Here is a 16,064-nt window from a genome sequence, read left to right on the forward strand (position 1 = left end):
TGGTACCCCCGCGCGAGTCGCTGCAGGACAGCGCGACAGCGCTTACGAGGATCCGATTCTCCAGGCCCTGGCTTGGCACCTTTGATTTCCGTGGGGTCACTCCTGACCTACACCAGCCCGAGAACAAAAGGACGGAGCCCGGAAGGTCTCTGTCACTTCTCCCCTTTGCTCGTCTGCTGCTGGTCTGACGGTTCTCATCACCCCGGCCTGGCCGCTGCAATTTCCGGGGTTTGGCAGTTCCTCTATGCCCTGGTGCGCACGCTCACTGGGGATCTGCTCTGGCTTCAGCTCACCTTCCTCCTCAGTCTGCTGCTGCCCCGATGTTCCTCCAGGTGCCAGGAGCTGCACTCTTCCCCCGGAGCACAAGGATCTTGGCTGTCCCAGGGACCTCTCTCAGCTCTGTGTCCAGCGCATCACCCTGGGTCTGCCCCATGGATGCGTCACAGCTTCAGTCTTTGCACGTGGCCAGGGGGCTGCTGAGGTTAGCGAGCATCCTGGGTCCAAGTGGCTCAGGGTTCCAGCCCTGCTAGACCCCCCGGGTCACGCCTGCTCCGCAGTCCTCCTGTGTCTGGTGTCATTCTCCCACAATCCTACCCAGCGGTGACTCTCCCACGAGCGAGCGCTCAACCCCGACTGGCTCCCAGGGCTAGTCGCTGGCATGATTCCCACCATAGCCAATTGAAAGGGCCAAGGGTATAAAACCAGCTCCTCTCCTGGTCTGATCCCTGCCGTCTGCTCTTGAGATCGGCCCCTTGACTCAGTTCATGCCAAGACCCAGGAGCCTGGCGGGAAGGACGTGGATGGCGCCAGCGTCTTAGGAGCCAAAATCCCGATGTGACGGGTTGGATCACAGAAACCCCTTTGGGACAGCCACCTGATGTGCCTAGACTCCTCTGAGCCCGTTTTCCTGCCAGCCTGGGACTTCAGTGCCCTGCCTTGTTTGAGCCAGACACGCCCGCCTGCTGCAAACACAGATCCAAGTCTGAACCACGTCCCCCACAAGCTGCAGGCTTAACTGAAAACAGCTTAAGAAGTGCTCCTGTCTCCAGCACTCAGATACCCAGCTCCCAATGGGATCCAAACCCCAAATAAATCCGTTTTACCCTGTATAAAGCGTATACAGGGTAAACTCATAAATTGTTCACCCTCTATAACACTGATAGAGAGAGATGCACAGCTGTTGCCCCCACCACCACCCCACCCCCCGGTATTAATACATACTCTGGGTTAAAAGTAAAAAGTGATTTTATTAAATACAAAAAGTAGGATTTAAGTGGTTCCAAGTAATAACAGACAGAACAAAGTAAATTACCAAACAAAATAAAATAAAACACGCAAGTCTGAGCCTAATACAGTAGGAAGCTAAATGCAGGTTAATCTCACCCTCAGAGATGTTGCACTAAGCTTCTTTGACAGACTAGCCTCCTTCTAGTCTGGGTCCAGCAATCACTCACACCCCTGTAGTTACTGTCCTTTCTTCTAGTCTCTTTCAAGCATCCTTTGGGGTGGAGAGGCTATCTCTTGAGCCACCTGAAGACAAAATGGAGGGATTTCCAGGGGCTTATATAGCCTCCCTCTTGTGGGTGGAAACCCCTTCTCTCACCCTGTGTAGAATCCAGCTACAAGGAGTTTAGAGTCACATGGGCAAGTCACATGTCCATGCATGACTCAGTTCTTTACAGGCTGATGCCATGTTAGCCCAAACGTTCTCAGGAAAGCTCAGATGTGGATTGGCGTCTATCAAGGTCCATTGTTGGCCAAGTATTTCCAGTTACGTGAATAACCCCTTCACACTATGTTGACCAAATCTGCCTTAGGTGCTTTCTACAGCAAACACTTTAAATACAAGCATAGAGCCAACGCTCATAACTTCAGATAGAAAAATGATACATGCATACGAATAGGATGAATACATGCAGTAGAACATAACCTTTGCAGAGATATGTTACATGGCATATGTAGCATAAGCCATATTCCAGTTATGTCATATTTACATTCATAAGCATATTTCTCTAAAGCATTATGGGGTGCCACGTCACACCCGCTTCTCCTTGTGAATGCCCCCTTCGCAGCGCGGAAGCCGCTGATTGCTGCACCCACCAGCCTCCGCCGCGGCAGTTCCTCAGGTGCAATCAACCCAGGCCCGCGCGGGGAGCGAGCCGAGAGCTTTGATTGAGGCATCCGTGGTGCTCGCTGAAGAAAGCGATCTGCGTCAGGGGGTTTGGAAAGCGCCCGGCACCTGGCGCGATCTCCGATCGGCGGAGCTGGAGCTGGAGCTGGGCGCTCCCCGGTCATTTAGAAATGGCCGAGTGACTCATTGCACGTGACGCTTGCTGCTGACCCCAGTAGTGGGACAGGGCCATGCCAGGGACAGCTGAGCAAACGGGCTCTGCAGGAGGGCCCTCGCTTACCTTTCCAGCCCTAGACTAAGGCACAGAAGCTATAGACAGCCCCAGCTCCTGTGTCAGGTGAATATGGCACATTCTCAGCTTGCCCTTTGTTTTTTTAAGTACGTTGTGGGTCGTGGTGGAAAATCAGCTGCACACGAGCTCCCAGGGTGATGCTGGGGCCAAAACTGCTAATGGGATCCTTGGATGCACAAATGGGAATCTTGAGTAGGAGCAGAGAGGTTATCTGAGCTCTGGATTTGGCGGTGATGCAACCACTGCTGGAATCCTGTGTCCGGTGCTGGTGCCCACAATTCCAGGCGGCTGGTGATGAATTGGAGGGGTCAGAGAAGAGCCGTGAGAATGATTCAAGGGTTAGAAAACCTGCCTTGTGGCGATAGATGCGAGGAGCTCAAGCTATTTAGCTGAACACAGAGCAGGTTAAGGGGTGACTGATCACAGTCTGTAAGTACCTACAACAGAAAACTATTTGATGGGGCTCTGCAGGCTAGCAGAAAAAGGGCTAACGTGGTCCAATGGCTCTGAATTGAAGCTAGACTCACCCTGGCGGATGGGAAATAAGGCGCATATTTTTAACAGTAAGGGCGATTAACCAGTAGAAGCATGTACCCAGGGTGGTGGTGGATTCTCCTTCACTGGCAATTTTTAAATCGAAATGGGATGTTTTTCTCAAAGCTCAGGAGTGAATGAATGAGGAATGAATGAATGAATTCAGGGCTGTCCTCTGCCTGTGTTAGCCAGGAGTCAGAGCAGAGGATCACAGCGATCCCGTCTGGCCTCGGCATCTATCAGTCCAGCCCTTGTGGTTGCAAAGAAACCCCTTCCAAATGTGATCCAAGAGCACCAGCCCCAGGATCTGCCTGAATTTCCAGAGAGCCTGGAGCTATGCCTGGGAGCTGCCCCATGACTCTCAGTGGGGTGTTCATTGCACGACTCACTGCTCTGGGGGAACCACCAGCCCTGCCCCAGCAGGGGCCTCTGGGGGGCCGATTTTCTTGCCTCTTCCTGGTGCAGGAGACTGTCAGAAATGGGTCCTGGGCCAGACGGACCAGGGTCTGAGCCAGTCTGACAATTCACAGGCAGGCGCTGCTGCTCCCCCTTGCACTCCTGCCACTGCACCCAGGGGGAGCTGGGAGCCTGTAGTGAGGTGATCTGGCCCTCCCCAGACACAGAGGAAGAGGGTGGCTCCACCCCCTCGTGAGTAGAGCCCTAGCTCCGCCCCCCAGAAGCCAAGGGGCAGGGCTAAGAGTATAAAGGCGGGACCCGGAAGCTCAATGGGCAGCCAGCCACTGGAGGGGACAGACGCTTCCCCTGAGCTCTCGCACTGGGAGACGGCAGCAGGCCCGCAGAGTGCAGACGACTGGCCCAGACCACCCGGACCCTGGACTGACCCGGCCCCACAGGAGACAGACGACTGGCCTGGCCTGCTGTCTGGCCCAACCCCGGCAGAGCTTCTGCTAGCAACTGAGGGCCCCACCCCCCACCCCCGCAGAGCGCCTTACCTCACCGGAGCACCCATGGGGAAAAATTGGTGGGTGCCCTGCACCCACCAGTAGCTCCCCGCCCCCCGCCCCAGCTCATCTCCACTCCGCCTCCACCTCCTCCCCTGAGCGCGCCGCGTCCCCGCGTCTCCTCCCAGCGCTTGCTGCTGCAGAACAGCTGTTTTGCGGCGTAACCAGCTGTGGGAGGGAGCGGGGAGGAGCGGGAACGCGGCGCGCTCAGGGGAGGAGGCGGGGCCAGGGCGGGGATTTGGGGAAGGAGACCAATAAGAGCAGGGAGGGGGTGGAGTTGGAGCAAGGACTTTGGGGAAGGGGTTGGAATGGGGGCGGGGCAGGGGCAGGGGTGGAGTTGGGGCCGGGGAAGTCGAGCACCCACCGGCGCCAGGAGAAGTTGACGCCTATGGCTGATGCGGTGGCAGACCGTTCCGCCGCCCTTGGGGCCCTGGGCCGGGGCGCAGCGGAGTGGGAGGGCCTGCGTCCCCCTGGGTGGCAGTCTCCCCCTCCCTCAGGGGGCTAGCTGAAGGAAAGCCTGAGGTAACTGACTCTGGGTACAGGCCCAAGCTGAGAGCCTGTTTCCCGCTCAGCTCTGAACCAGAGCCTGGCCTGATGGACTCTTTGCAGCGCCCCCGGCTCGAGCCAAAGGAGTGCGGCTTGCCCTGAGCGAGGGGCTGGACGACGGGCTCTAGACTGCCGGCTCTCCTGGAAGGGGGGAGGCAGCCGGAGGGCCGTGCCCTGACGAGGACGCTGCAGTCCGGGAGCGACACGGGCCCCCACCGAGAGAGGAAACAGCAGAGCAGACAACGGGTGAGACACCACCAGCAGAGGGCGCTCCAGAGCCAGACAGAGCTAATTCCCGCGCTACCAGCAGGAGGCGCCGCGGTGGTGAGCACAACCTGTTACAGAGCCCCTTGCCCCCCTGCATGGGAGGAGGTGGGGCCATAGTGTTGGGCTCTGGGGGGGCTGCCTGACAGCCGCTCTCCTACTGACTGAAACGTTTCCATGATGGAAGCATCCGACGGCTTTACCTGCTCTGTCGGGGGAGTCCCGAATCTCAGCCTGACCCGCTGAGCCCAGGCCCCAGCGCTGTACCTGTCTGCCCTGGGAAAGAGAGCTGGGCGTACGGGCGTGGCAAAAATGGAGAAACGTGAGTGCAAACTGCCCAAAGCCAGGCACGGCACAGGGTATTAACCCCCCCCCCCCACAGCTCTGCCAGTGCCCCCCATAGAATCATAGAAGATCAGGGTTGTAAGGGACCTCAGGAGGTCATCTAGTCCAACCCCCTGCTCAAAGCAGGACCAATCCCCAACTAAATCATCCCAGCCTGGGCTTTGTCAAGCCGGGCCTTAAAAACCTCCAAGGAAGGAGACTCCACCACCTCCCTAGGGAACCCATTCCAGTGCTTCACCACCCTCCTAGTGAAATAGTGTTTCCTAATATCCAACCTAGACCTCCCCCACTGCAACTTGAGACCATTGCTCCTTGTTCTATCATCTGCCACCACTGAGAACAGCCGAGCTCCATCCTCTTTGGAACCCTCTTTCAGGTAGTTGAAAGCAGCTATCAAATCCCCCCTCATTCTTCTCTTCTGGAGACTAAACAATCCCAGTTCCCTCAGCCTCTCCTCATAACTCATGTGCTCCAGCCCCCTAATCAGTTTTGTTGCCCTCCGCTGGACTCTTTCCAATATTTCCACATCCTTCTTGTAGTGTAGTCCTGACCTGCAGCCCCGTGCTGGGCTCCTGCTCTTTCAGTGAGTCTTGAGTCCCCTTTGCAGTGCCATCCTGTAATTTCAGGCCTGAACGCCGGCCGCAGCCCCCACAGTCCCCTTCTATTCCAGGCCTGAGTCCCCATCCAGCTCCGCTGGTGCATCTCAGTACTGGCCTACTTACCTCTTCCTGTTCCATTCCCGTCCGTCTCCCCTGCCCCCAGCCCTGCCAGTTCAAAGCGATCCTGACCTGTGAGCTTCCCCTCCTACTCCACTCTGCCCGTTGCCTCCCAGGACGCTGCTAATGCGCCCGGGTCGGGGCCGCCCACCTGGCCCCTCGCTTGTTCCTGGCTCGTTCTGGCCCTGCTGCGAGCTGCGTTTAACCAAACTCTCGCTGCCGAGGGCTGGTTCCACCTCTCTCATTTCCATTTCCATCTGCTCACTCCCCGGGCGGGGCGGCAAACAGGCGGCACGGCTCTTCCTTTAGAGCCAAAGATGCTTCAAAGGGGGGCGGGAGGGAGATTTTCTGAGCTGGTGCTTTGTGACATTCCCGACTCCGAAGCCGGAGCTGCCTGTCGCTCGCTCGCTGCTGGAGCCTAGCGCGCAGGAGTCGCTGTTGATAAAGGAGGGAGAAACCACAAATGAATAACCCTCCCACTCACCATCAAAGGGACTGGGTGCGCCAGAGCGAAACGATTGTAAAACAGGAGCCCGGGCCGAGCAGCGCCACCAAGAATCCGCTGCAGGCCACGGGCGAGAAGTTGTCAGTCGGGTCAGCTGCGAGGGGCTGCTCCTTGCGGTGACCCGGAGCCACATGCCCCAGAGGAACACAGGCGCGAGAGCTGGGGTGAGGCCTGGTGTCCTATTGTATAATGGGGGGCTCCCCTGAGCCCGACGCTGGCCGGGCTTTGCACGCAGTAACCCCCTGCGCTCACCTTAGATGCTGGCTCTGGGCGTGCGGCGAGAATAAGACGCCCGCCACGTGGCTTTGACTGACGTGCTCTCCAGTGCTCCGTCTGCGCTAGGGCGCTCGCTGCTGGGGGGGGGGGGGGAGAGGGGGGCTTGCTGCAGTTCCCGAGGGGAGAGGAGGCCAAAGAGAGGATTGGGTACCGAAAGCGGGGGTGGCAAGCTGGAGGGGGAGGCAGTGTTCTGAAGGGGAGATGGGGGCGACTGTGGATCCCTCAGGCCTAAACCCTGGACGCCTCAGGCCAGCGCTGCTCCCCCCTCTGGTCAATCAGCCCCCATCAGGCTGAATTAACGAGGCCATTTCTCAAGCTGGCCTGAGCATCTCTCTGCTGCTGGCCTGTCCACGTGGGCTCCCCAGGTGAGGTCAGAGCTCAGGGAGGGGCTTGGGGGAACGTGTTTTCCAAGCAGTTCTGAAGCATTTCTCTGGTGATTCAGTAAATGGCTCTTATTTTTAGATCCAATCAGTTGCTAAGCAGTTCCCCAAAGCTGGGTTCGCTGCTTCACTTGGGCAGCTGAGACGCGGCCTCAGAGCCCTGCACCCTGCAGTCCTTGGGAATCTGATTTACTTCCTCTGTCATCAGGGTGTCCAACTTCCCTTCTGCTCCAGATCAGGGCTTCCAGGACAGAAGGCACGGACCTGGCTGAGTGACCGCCCGCCCCTGGCCCGTTCTCTCTCTGCCCAGCACTGGGCTAGCCCCCAGCAACCCCTGTGTCTGCAAGTCACCCCCTGCGTTCTCCCATCTGCACGGTGCAACATGTGCCCTGCGTGAGGGAGGGAAGGAGCTGAGAGTAGCTGGAGCTGGGGAAGAGCCCATCGCTCGGCAAGCAGAGAAGGTCTGGGCGTGCTGGGGCCAGTAAGCCGCTGGCTCGTGTCACAGGGAGGCTCAACCCATGTTCTCACAAAGCTGCCATCTAGTCCCCTTCCACGCGCGTTAACCCCGAGGGGTGGGGGGCTGCTTATAAAGCCACACGCCAAAAATAAATGCAAATGAGCAAATTGTGTCACTGCGTTTGATCTTCCACAGGGCTTTGCGCAAGCTCTTCCCTGCCACTGAAAATCAGCAAGAACACGAATAAAAGTGACGCATTGATCGGTGCGGCCCCTGTCAACCTGAGCCAGGCGCTGCCAGCACCGAATGCAGAGACACTAGTGAATGAAGTGGTGTGGGGCGGGGGGAGGGGAGAAGAGGCAGCAGCGGCCGTGCACAAAGTGAGGGCTGGAGAAACCTCTGCAGTGCCAATAACGTCTCTTCCTCTAGCACCTTTCATCCCAAAGTGCCTTACAAGTCATGTGCCCAGGGATCACTTTACCGGCAGTCCCTGGAATGCAGCCACCTCTGGGGTAGAACCTCAGCAGTTTAACAATGTACAGCAACATTGCACGCTGGATTTATGTCTCCTATGAAAGCTGCTTAGCACCATGCCTGCTCCCAGGTGATTCAAAGGGCAGTGCTCTCTCTAATGAATCACAAGCACCGCTCCTTGCAGCACCCTGGTTTGCTTCGGGACTCTTCCCAGCCATGCTAACACGTGTCAGACCCAGACGGCGCAGCTGCACTGTGGGAAGAGTGAGCAGGATCTTGGGTGCCATTTGGCATGAGCAGCTTGCTGCCTGGCACTGCCAAACGCCCTGCGTCCTGCCCCAGTTCCACAAATCCCAGCACGGTGTCTCTAGCGGCTGCACGGGGGGGGGGGGGGGCAGGTTATTCAAGCTGTGAGCCCCCTCAGCACCTTGTGTGTCTGCCCTGGCCTGCCACCTCTGAGGCCCCGTGTAACACCCACTCTCCTGGGGGCGCCCTTCTGCGCAGAGCCCTATCTGGCCAGGACACCGGAGACCCAGCCTCGGTGCTCTAGCAGGGTGGGGCTGCCCGTTTGCCACTAGCCCAAAGCGCAGGCGCCTAAGCACCAGTAACCCGGCCTGGTGCCCTCTGCGTGGCTGCCAGACTGGCCCTGAATCCAGCCACACCCACGGCTGCTTGTGCGTCCAGCCCGTCACACCAGTCACTCCCTCGTGCCAGCTGGCCACACTGCCTAGGGTTGGCGTGAGAAAGGAGGGGGACAATGGACCAGGTCGCTCTTGACATCCACCGCTGTGAGTGGCTGCTCTGCTGTGCACTCTGGGCCAGTCCCCTGGGGCGCTGGGTAGCACCCTGTCTCCTTGGGCCGCTCCCTGTCAGAGCGGTGACCTCAGCGTGCCAGCGGTTTCCAGCTGTCCGGGTTCCCGGCTTCTTCCCCTGCCAGCAGCTGGTTCCACCCAGAGTCCTGCCTGGCTTCTCAGAGCGCGTTCATCACCGTGGTGTGTGCCGCTGCCCCCGGGGCACTGAACGCCGGCACTGAAACCTGCCAGGCGCGGTGCATTCGCTCACGCTGTCGCCAGCGGGGTGCAGCGCCGGGGGCTGGAGCGTGTGGTCATGGCACAAGCATGTGGATTTGCTCGTGTGTGTGCACACACGTTTGCAAGTGCATGTAGGTGCATATATGTTTGCACGTGTGTGCAGGGCTGGATTTAGGGGCAGGCAACCCGGAGACCATCTAGGGTGCTGGGCTTGGGGTGCTGTTTTTGTTGTACAGATCCTAGCGTGCAAATTTATCATCGTACATGACAGGGATAAATCACACGTGCAAATCGTGCACCAATGTCGTGAAATGGGCAACAAATGCAATACAAAAATAAGATGTTTAGAAGTTTAACGAATGAAGGGGAGCATCGAAGACCCTCCTTGCTTGGGGTGCCATTTGGCCTAGGGCCGGCCCGGGGTGGGCGTATGGGCATGTTTGTGCGCTGGGTGCACACACGTTTGCATGCCCGGGAGTGGTCAGCGCTGGCCTTGCACAGGGGCGGGGGCTCTGGCCAGAACCACACGTGTTTGGCGGGGGCGCTTTGCACCCACGTGTGAGGGCAAATCCCCCGCCCCCAGCCGTGCCTCAGTTTCCCCTCTGGAGCAGCCCCGGGGCGGCGCAGGCGGGGCCGGGCGGAGCGCGGAGGCTGCGTGCGGAGCCGAGGGGGAGGAGAAGCGGCGGCGGCAAGACGCGGCTGGGCTGCACCCGGCTCCTCACCTGCTGCTGGCGCCCCGCAGCCGGGCTCCGAGAGGCGAGTCCCCCCGCGCCGCGCACCGAGTCGGGGCCCCTGGGCGGGGGGCTCGGGGGCAGCCCCTGGACAGGAGGCGGGCGAGGCACCGCATCAGCCCCCGAGCCCCCGGGAGCCCCCCGCAGCCTCCGGGAGAAGCCCCAGCCCGCCCCCCCCCCCATCGGAGCCCCTGAGCCCTCCAGAGCCCCTGCCCCAGCCCTTTCCAGCCCCCTCTCCCCCGAGCAGCCCCGGCCCCATAACCCCTGCCCCCTACCGCCCCCCAGCAGTCCCTGCCCCCTTCCACCCTCAGCAGCCCCCTCTCCCCCGAGCAGCCCGAGCCCCATATCCCCTGCCCCCTACCGCCCCCCGCAGTCCCTGCCCCCTCCCACCCCCAGCAGCCCCCTCTCCCCCGAGCAGCCCCGGCCCTATAACTCCTGCCCCCTACCGCCCCCCAGCAGTCCCTGCCCCCTTCCACCCTCAGCAGCCCCCTCTCCCCCGAGCAGCCCAAGCCCCATATCCCCTGCCCCCTATCGCCCCCCGCAGTCCCTGCCCCCTCCCACCCGCAGCAGCCCCCTCTCCCCCGAGCAGCCCCGGCCCCATAACCCCTGCCCCCTACCGCCCCGCAGCAGTCCCTGCCCCCTTCCACCCTCAGCAGCCCCCTCTCCCCCGAGCAGCCCCAGCCCCATATCCCCTGCCCCCTGCCGCCCCCCGCAGTCCCTGCCCCCTCCCACCCGCAGCAGCCCCCTCTCCCCCGAGCAGCCCCGGCCCTATAACTCCTGTCCCCTACCGACCCCCAGCAGCCCCCTCTCCCCCCTTCCACCCTCAGCAGCCCCCTCTCCCCCGAGCAGCCCCAGCCCCATATCCCCTGCCCCCTGCCGCCCCCCGCAGTCCCTGCCCCCTGCCGCCCCCCGCAGTCCCTGCCCCCTCCCACCCCCAGCAGCCCCCTCTCCCCCGAGCAGCCCCGGCCCTATAACTCCTGTCCCCTACCGACCCCCAGCAGCCCCCTCTCCCCCCTTCCACCCTCAGCAGCCCACTCTCCCCCGAGCAGCCCCAGCCCCATATCCCCTGCCCCTACCGCTCCCCTAGTCGTCCCTGCCCCCTTCCATCCCGCAGCCCCCTTCCATCCCTGAGCTCCCCCCACCCCCGCCGCCTCGCCCAGCCGGCCCCCTCCCCTCCCCTCCCCTCCCCTCCCGCCCGCAGGCAGAGCGGGGCCGCCGGGCTCTGTCCCAGCCCCGCGCCGGACTCGGGAGGATGCGGAGCCAGGACAGGAAGGAGAGTCTGGCCGAGTCCAGGGACCTGGACGGCTCCTACGACCAGCTGACGGGTGAGTCCTGCCCGGCCGGGGGGGCGGGGGAAGAAGGTGCAGCATCCGCTTAGCAGCACGGTGCGGGGCGCAGCCGGGTCTCCAGCCCCCCAGACTGTCCTGGCCAGGGCAGGTGCTTCCCAGCAGGACCCTTCCCTCCACCACCCCAGCTGCTCCCTGTGACACCCCCCCCGCCTCTGCCTCTTTGTCCTACACAAAGTTACTCTAGGAGAAGGGGGGCGCCCTGCCCTGCCCCGCCCCCGGGCTCTGGTCACTTGGCCATGGGGAGGGATTGGGGATGGGAGAACGTTTCTGCTTCCACATGATGCGTCCTGAAGTTGCAGCCTTGAAAATAGGCTAGTGACCGTTGCTGGTGCATGCGTGTGTGTGTGTGTTGCTGGTGTGTGTGTGCGTGTTGCTGGTGTGTGCGTGTGTGCGTGTTGCTGGTGTGTGCGTGTGTGTGTGTTGCTGGTGTGTGTAAGGGGCGATTCCCAGGCGGCTGGGTCTGTGGAGTGGGGGAGTTGTTTGCCGGTGGCACCCCCGGGGCTGGGGAAGGGCCCGTGGCCTGGCTGGTTTGGGGCTCGTCTGCTCCTTTGATGCTGGCCAGAAGAGTTCTTCCCCAAGTCCCTGTGCAGCGGAGCCAGGGCACTGGGCTAGCTGGACCTTGTCTTCCTCCCAGAGACGTGGGAGCTGCCCCAGGGAGAAAGGACCCTGTCCTGCTCCTGCCAGGTGGGGCCGGGGTTGGCGGGAAGTCGGGTGGCTAAGGCACGTTTATTCACAGATTCATAGATTCTAGGACTGGAAGGGACCTCGAGAGGTCATCGAGTCCAGTCCCCTGCCCGCATGGGCAGAGCTGCTGCTGGCATCGCTCCTTGAGCCATCTTTGATTCCTCCGCGCACCCTCCCTGTGTCTGCCGAGAGCTGCCTGCACATGGAACGTCCCTGGGGGAGCAGCTGCCCCCTGGGCCGGACTCCATCCCTGGCGGGTCTCCAGTGATGTTCCACCAGGGAGGGATTTTCCCCTTGCTCTGTATTGCCCCCAGATCCCTCCAGCCTTGCCCGTTGCATCCAGGGCAGCGAGGGAATTCCCCTCCTCTGGCAGGAACCCGGTTGTCCCCGCTCTGCCAGCGCGGGGGTTGTGCAGGGTGTGGCGTTGGCAGGGGCTGTCTCCTCCGCCAGGTGCTCTCTGCCTTCCTCCAGAGACAGCGGTGTTGTTTTCAGGTGCCCGGCGGTGCAGCCCCCCTGGGCCGGGTATACTCTATTCCTCCTCAGAGCCCAGATCAGCTTGGCCGTGCGGGCCACCTGCTCTGCACAGGGCTAGATGCAGGGCACGGGAGTCGGGCCCCGGGGGCAAGCTGCAGTTAATAGCCTACCTGCCTGAGGTCCCTCTCCAGTCACAGGGCACAGGGTAGCTGCCATTCTGATACCACTGGGGGCTCGGATTTAAACACAGCCGCCCACCAGGAAATCCGGAGTGCGGACTAACGCACCCTTGTGATGACTTCCATTGTCCTCGCGGCACGTTTGCTCCTTAGGAAGGATGGTCCTGTGGTGAAGATGCTGGACTGGGCGGCAGGAGCTCTGGGTTCACATGTCCCCTGTGTGATGGATGATTTCTCTGGGCCTTGATTGTCCCCTCTGTGAAATGGGATTAATGCTCCTGACCTGCTTCCTGGGGATGGCTGTGGAGATGAATCCATTTATACCAAGTGATGGTCAGATCCTGAGGCGAGGGGGTCGTCCACGTACCTAGATAGCTAGATCCCCGTTATGCGCCTTTTCCTGCCACGCAGTGGGGTGAATTTCAGGCCTTGACTGTAAGTTTCCAGAGGCCTGTGGGAGTTGAGCCTCCCCCCACCCCCCTCCAGTTTGCTGAGCAGTGTTATGCGTGTGGGGAGAGCGGCTTTGCCGGCGGAGATGTGCTGAAAGGAAGATATTTTTGAGCCGTGTAGGAACTTGAAACCCACACAACCTTCAGCTTCTCTGGGAACTTCACAGTGTCCGTATGGATTTAAATCAAACCTCAGTTAAAAATAAACTCAGGTCTCTCGCGTGCTGAGATCTTTCCCTGGGACTTGGCTGTCAGCAAGTCCCCGTACCAGAGCCCTGACTGGAAGAACACTCTGTAGTTCAGACAGCGTCTTCCAGTCAGACTTTAGTGTTTCCAGAAGCCCCACGACCGCCCTGGGAAGCTGGGCAGTATCATTATCCCAGTGTTGTGGGGGGGAAACCGAGGCACAGAGCGGGGAAGTGACTGATTGTCCCCAGATCGTGTTTCACGGCTGCTAATGAGAATGCAGGTCCAGCTTTAACTTAGAGTTGGCTGCTGCCTGCTGAGCCCTGCCACAGGCCTGCCTTTTCCCCGCTAGCTCCCCCTCCATCAGCCTTTCAAACTGGGTAAAAAGACTGAAGTGCATTTTGTGGTGAACTTTGCTCCTTATAACGTCAGCAAAGAGAAGCTGCTTTATGCTGGGGACAGTGTGAATATGGCGCAGACAAAGCTGGTCAGTTCAGCCTTCCCATGCATCTGCTTTCCACTGCTGCCCCAGGGCAGCTTAGAAATGCCCCTTCTTTGCAACCTTGCTCACTCATCCAGTGACCGGTCTCTGCTCTAGGCGAGTGGTTAGTTTGCTCGGTGGAGTGGTGCCGTCCCAGGTCAGGCCATCCCTTTTACTGCCCCTGTGATTCTGCAGGGCTCGCTGCTCTGTGTTTATTCCCCAGGCCAACAGCAGCATTTAGTCTGAGTCACATGGTTTAGATGGACAGTAGAGTCACCAGGAGAGAGCACGGTGTGTGCATCCCCTTGGCCTCCCCAACACAGAGCTGCCTCTGCAGACGGCAAGTTGGTAGAAACATAAAGGTGCAGAACACGGAGGACGTCGCTAGGGCCCAAGAAGACGGGGGGTTTACGTGGCCTTGTGTAATCAACAGCTGTAGTGGAGGGGGTGGGGACCCAGTTAAAACCCAGTTCAGTGTAGCCTGTACCTGACCGCATCCCTGCACCGGGGATAAAGCCTGGGACTGTCAGGCTCTAACCCAGCTGTGGGGACATGGGAAGGTCCCATGTACAGTGCCCTGGCTGGGTTATCGTGTAGGTGGGGCCTCGAGGGTCACCCTGAGGTTAGTTTATTCCTGGGCTTAGATGGGCTGCACCATGGGTTTTTAGAAGTTTAAAAACCAACATGCTTTGGATTCATGAGTCAACAAGGTCTAGTCTAGGGCTTGACTGCTCTGCCCTCTTTACGGCTCTTCGCCCAGGCCTCTTCCGCTTTGTCCCCCTCGAGAGGTGACCCGGGGGCGCCTCCCGCCAGCCGCAGGGCAGCCCCAAGACAGCGACCAAGACCGTTTACTTGGAAAGGCTTCAGAGCCTCTGTGCTGCACCGGCCGAAATGGCACGTGGACAGCGCCTCCTCTGCCTGCTGCCTCCGGAGCGATACCCAGCACCTGGCACTGCGAGTGCCCCCCCCCCCCCCAGGGAGCAAAGGATGTGGCACTCGCAGGGCGGAGGGGCGTGCTGCCCGCCCCAGCCCTGGCTGCATGGAGAAGCTGGCTAACCTGCCCCCTGTGAGATCGCGGGGGGGGAGGTTTTTCCGTCCCTCCCCCTCTCTGGCGAGGAGGGGGCGCCGTGCTGTGCAGAGAGTGGAATCCCATTGTGCTTGCAGCAGCGGGTCATTGATTTTGAATTTAAAGAGCTTATGAAAATTGCTCTGTATAGACAGCACAGAGCAACGCCTGGATGCTAAACCTGCTTTGTCCTTTGCAGCGAGCCTCTGCCAGCCTTAACCCTCTGCACCCCGGCAGCCGTGTGCAAGCGTGTGTACCCGTGTGTGTGGTGTGTGCTGGGGACGTGAGCACACGCTCTGTGCGGGTTGGGCATGGGGGTGTCTAGGTGGGCTCTGTATGTCTGAGTGTGCGGTGGGTATGTGGTGTGTATGAGAGACATTTAATGAAAACGGTCCGTTTCTGGGATGTTTAGATGATGCTAGCAGCAAATAAAAGCCATCTATAAATGACATTGTTCCTACAACCCCGCTGGCGACAGGAGTGATTGCTTTGCAGGCCGACCACGGTGGTGTTGAGGGATCTCTTCAGACACAGCCTGTGGCTGGGGAGAAATGTGATCTGAGCGCCGAGCGCTGCCCTGGGACAGGAAAGGTGTGTCCTTCTCACTGTCATGCCCATATCCCCTCCGGGAGGGGACAGTTACCGGTGCATGCATCAGCTTTCCCAGATGCCCCATTTCTGGGGCTAGAGGCTAGAACAGCCCAGCAGAATGAATCTTATATCATAGAATATCAGGGTTGGAAGGGACCTCAGGAGGTATCTAGTCCAACCCCCTGCTCAAAGCAGGACCAATCCCCAGATAGATTTTTGCCCCAGATCCCTAAGTGGCTCCCTCAAGGATTGAACTCACAACTCTGGGTTTAGCAGGCCATGCTCAAACCACTGAGCTCTCCCTGCTGGGCCCTGTCCCTGTTTGTCCCAGTGGAGTATCCCACACGTGGGCTGTGAACGTGGCTTTTTCCCTCCAGCACCACTCTAGGTCTGCACACTGGTTTGTGGTTCTGGGGCAGACAGGTGTGCTCCCCTTCACACCACCCCCAGACTCTCAGGAGGTTCCCGTCGCTGTTAGTAGGCGACACTCCCCTTTCCTTCAGGCAGAGCCCTGATCCCAGTGTCCTAAGCCCTAGTGGCCGTTAAAATTCCCGTGTTCCCTTTCAGAAGGATCAGGGAATTCGCTCCGGTGTCTTGGGAAATTCCAGCTCTGGTACCTACATTCTACCTACTGTGGGTTCGATGGGGGACCTTCTCCTCCATCTCCCTTGCAACCAGCTGTTGGCATGTTGCAGGCATTGAGCGGCTGTTGTGTTCCGCCCCAGAGGCAGGTGCATTGGAGTGGTTGATGAGCATTTGCCAGAGAAACAGCTTGCAGAGTGGATCCTTCTGGCCCTATAAAAACATACGGTTCTTTCCCTCTGTACCCAGGACAGATACAGAGACTCAGTTCAATCTTAGCATTTCTGCCCATCACCCAGTGGGAACGAAAAGTGTAGTTAGTAATGGAGTAAGGGTGCAACGTCTGGCCCAGGTCTCAGCGCCCGCAGAGGGGTGGTTT

General features: G+C 59.9%; 1 protein-coding gene across 2 annotated transcripts in view; it reads left to right on the plus strand.

Annotated features, from left to right (window-relative positions):
* Window positions 1-10,896: 10,896 nt before the first annotated feature.
* KCNIP2 (potassium voltage-gated channel interacting protein 2) overlaps window positions 10,897-16,064 on the plus strand; it is a 122,339-nt gene continuing 117,171 nt past the window's right edge. For both annotated transcript variants that reach the window (XM_065407219.1, XM_065407221.1), the window contains exon 1: window positions 10,897-10,969. In XM_065407219.1, the coding sequence (XP_065263291.1) occupies window positions 10,897-10,969 (73 nt within the window). The remainder of the gene's footprint in view (window positions 10,970-16,064) is intronic.

This window comes from Emys orbicularis, chromosome 7, assembly GCF_028017835.1.
Source record: "Emys orbicularis isolate rEmyOrb1 chromosome 7, rEmyOrb1.hap1, whole genome shotgun sequence".
NCBI classification, from domain to species: domain Eukaryota; kingdom Metazoa; phylum Chordata; order Testudines; family Emydidae; genus Emys; species Emys orbicularis.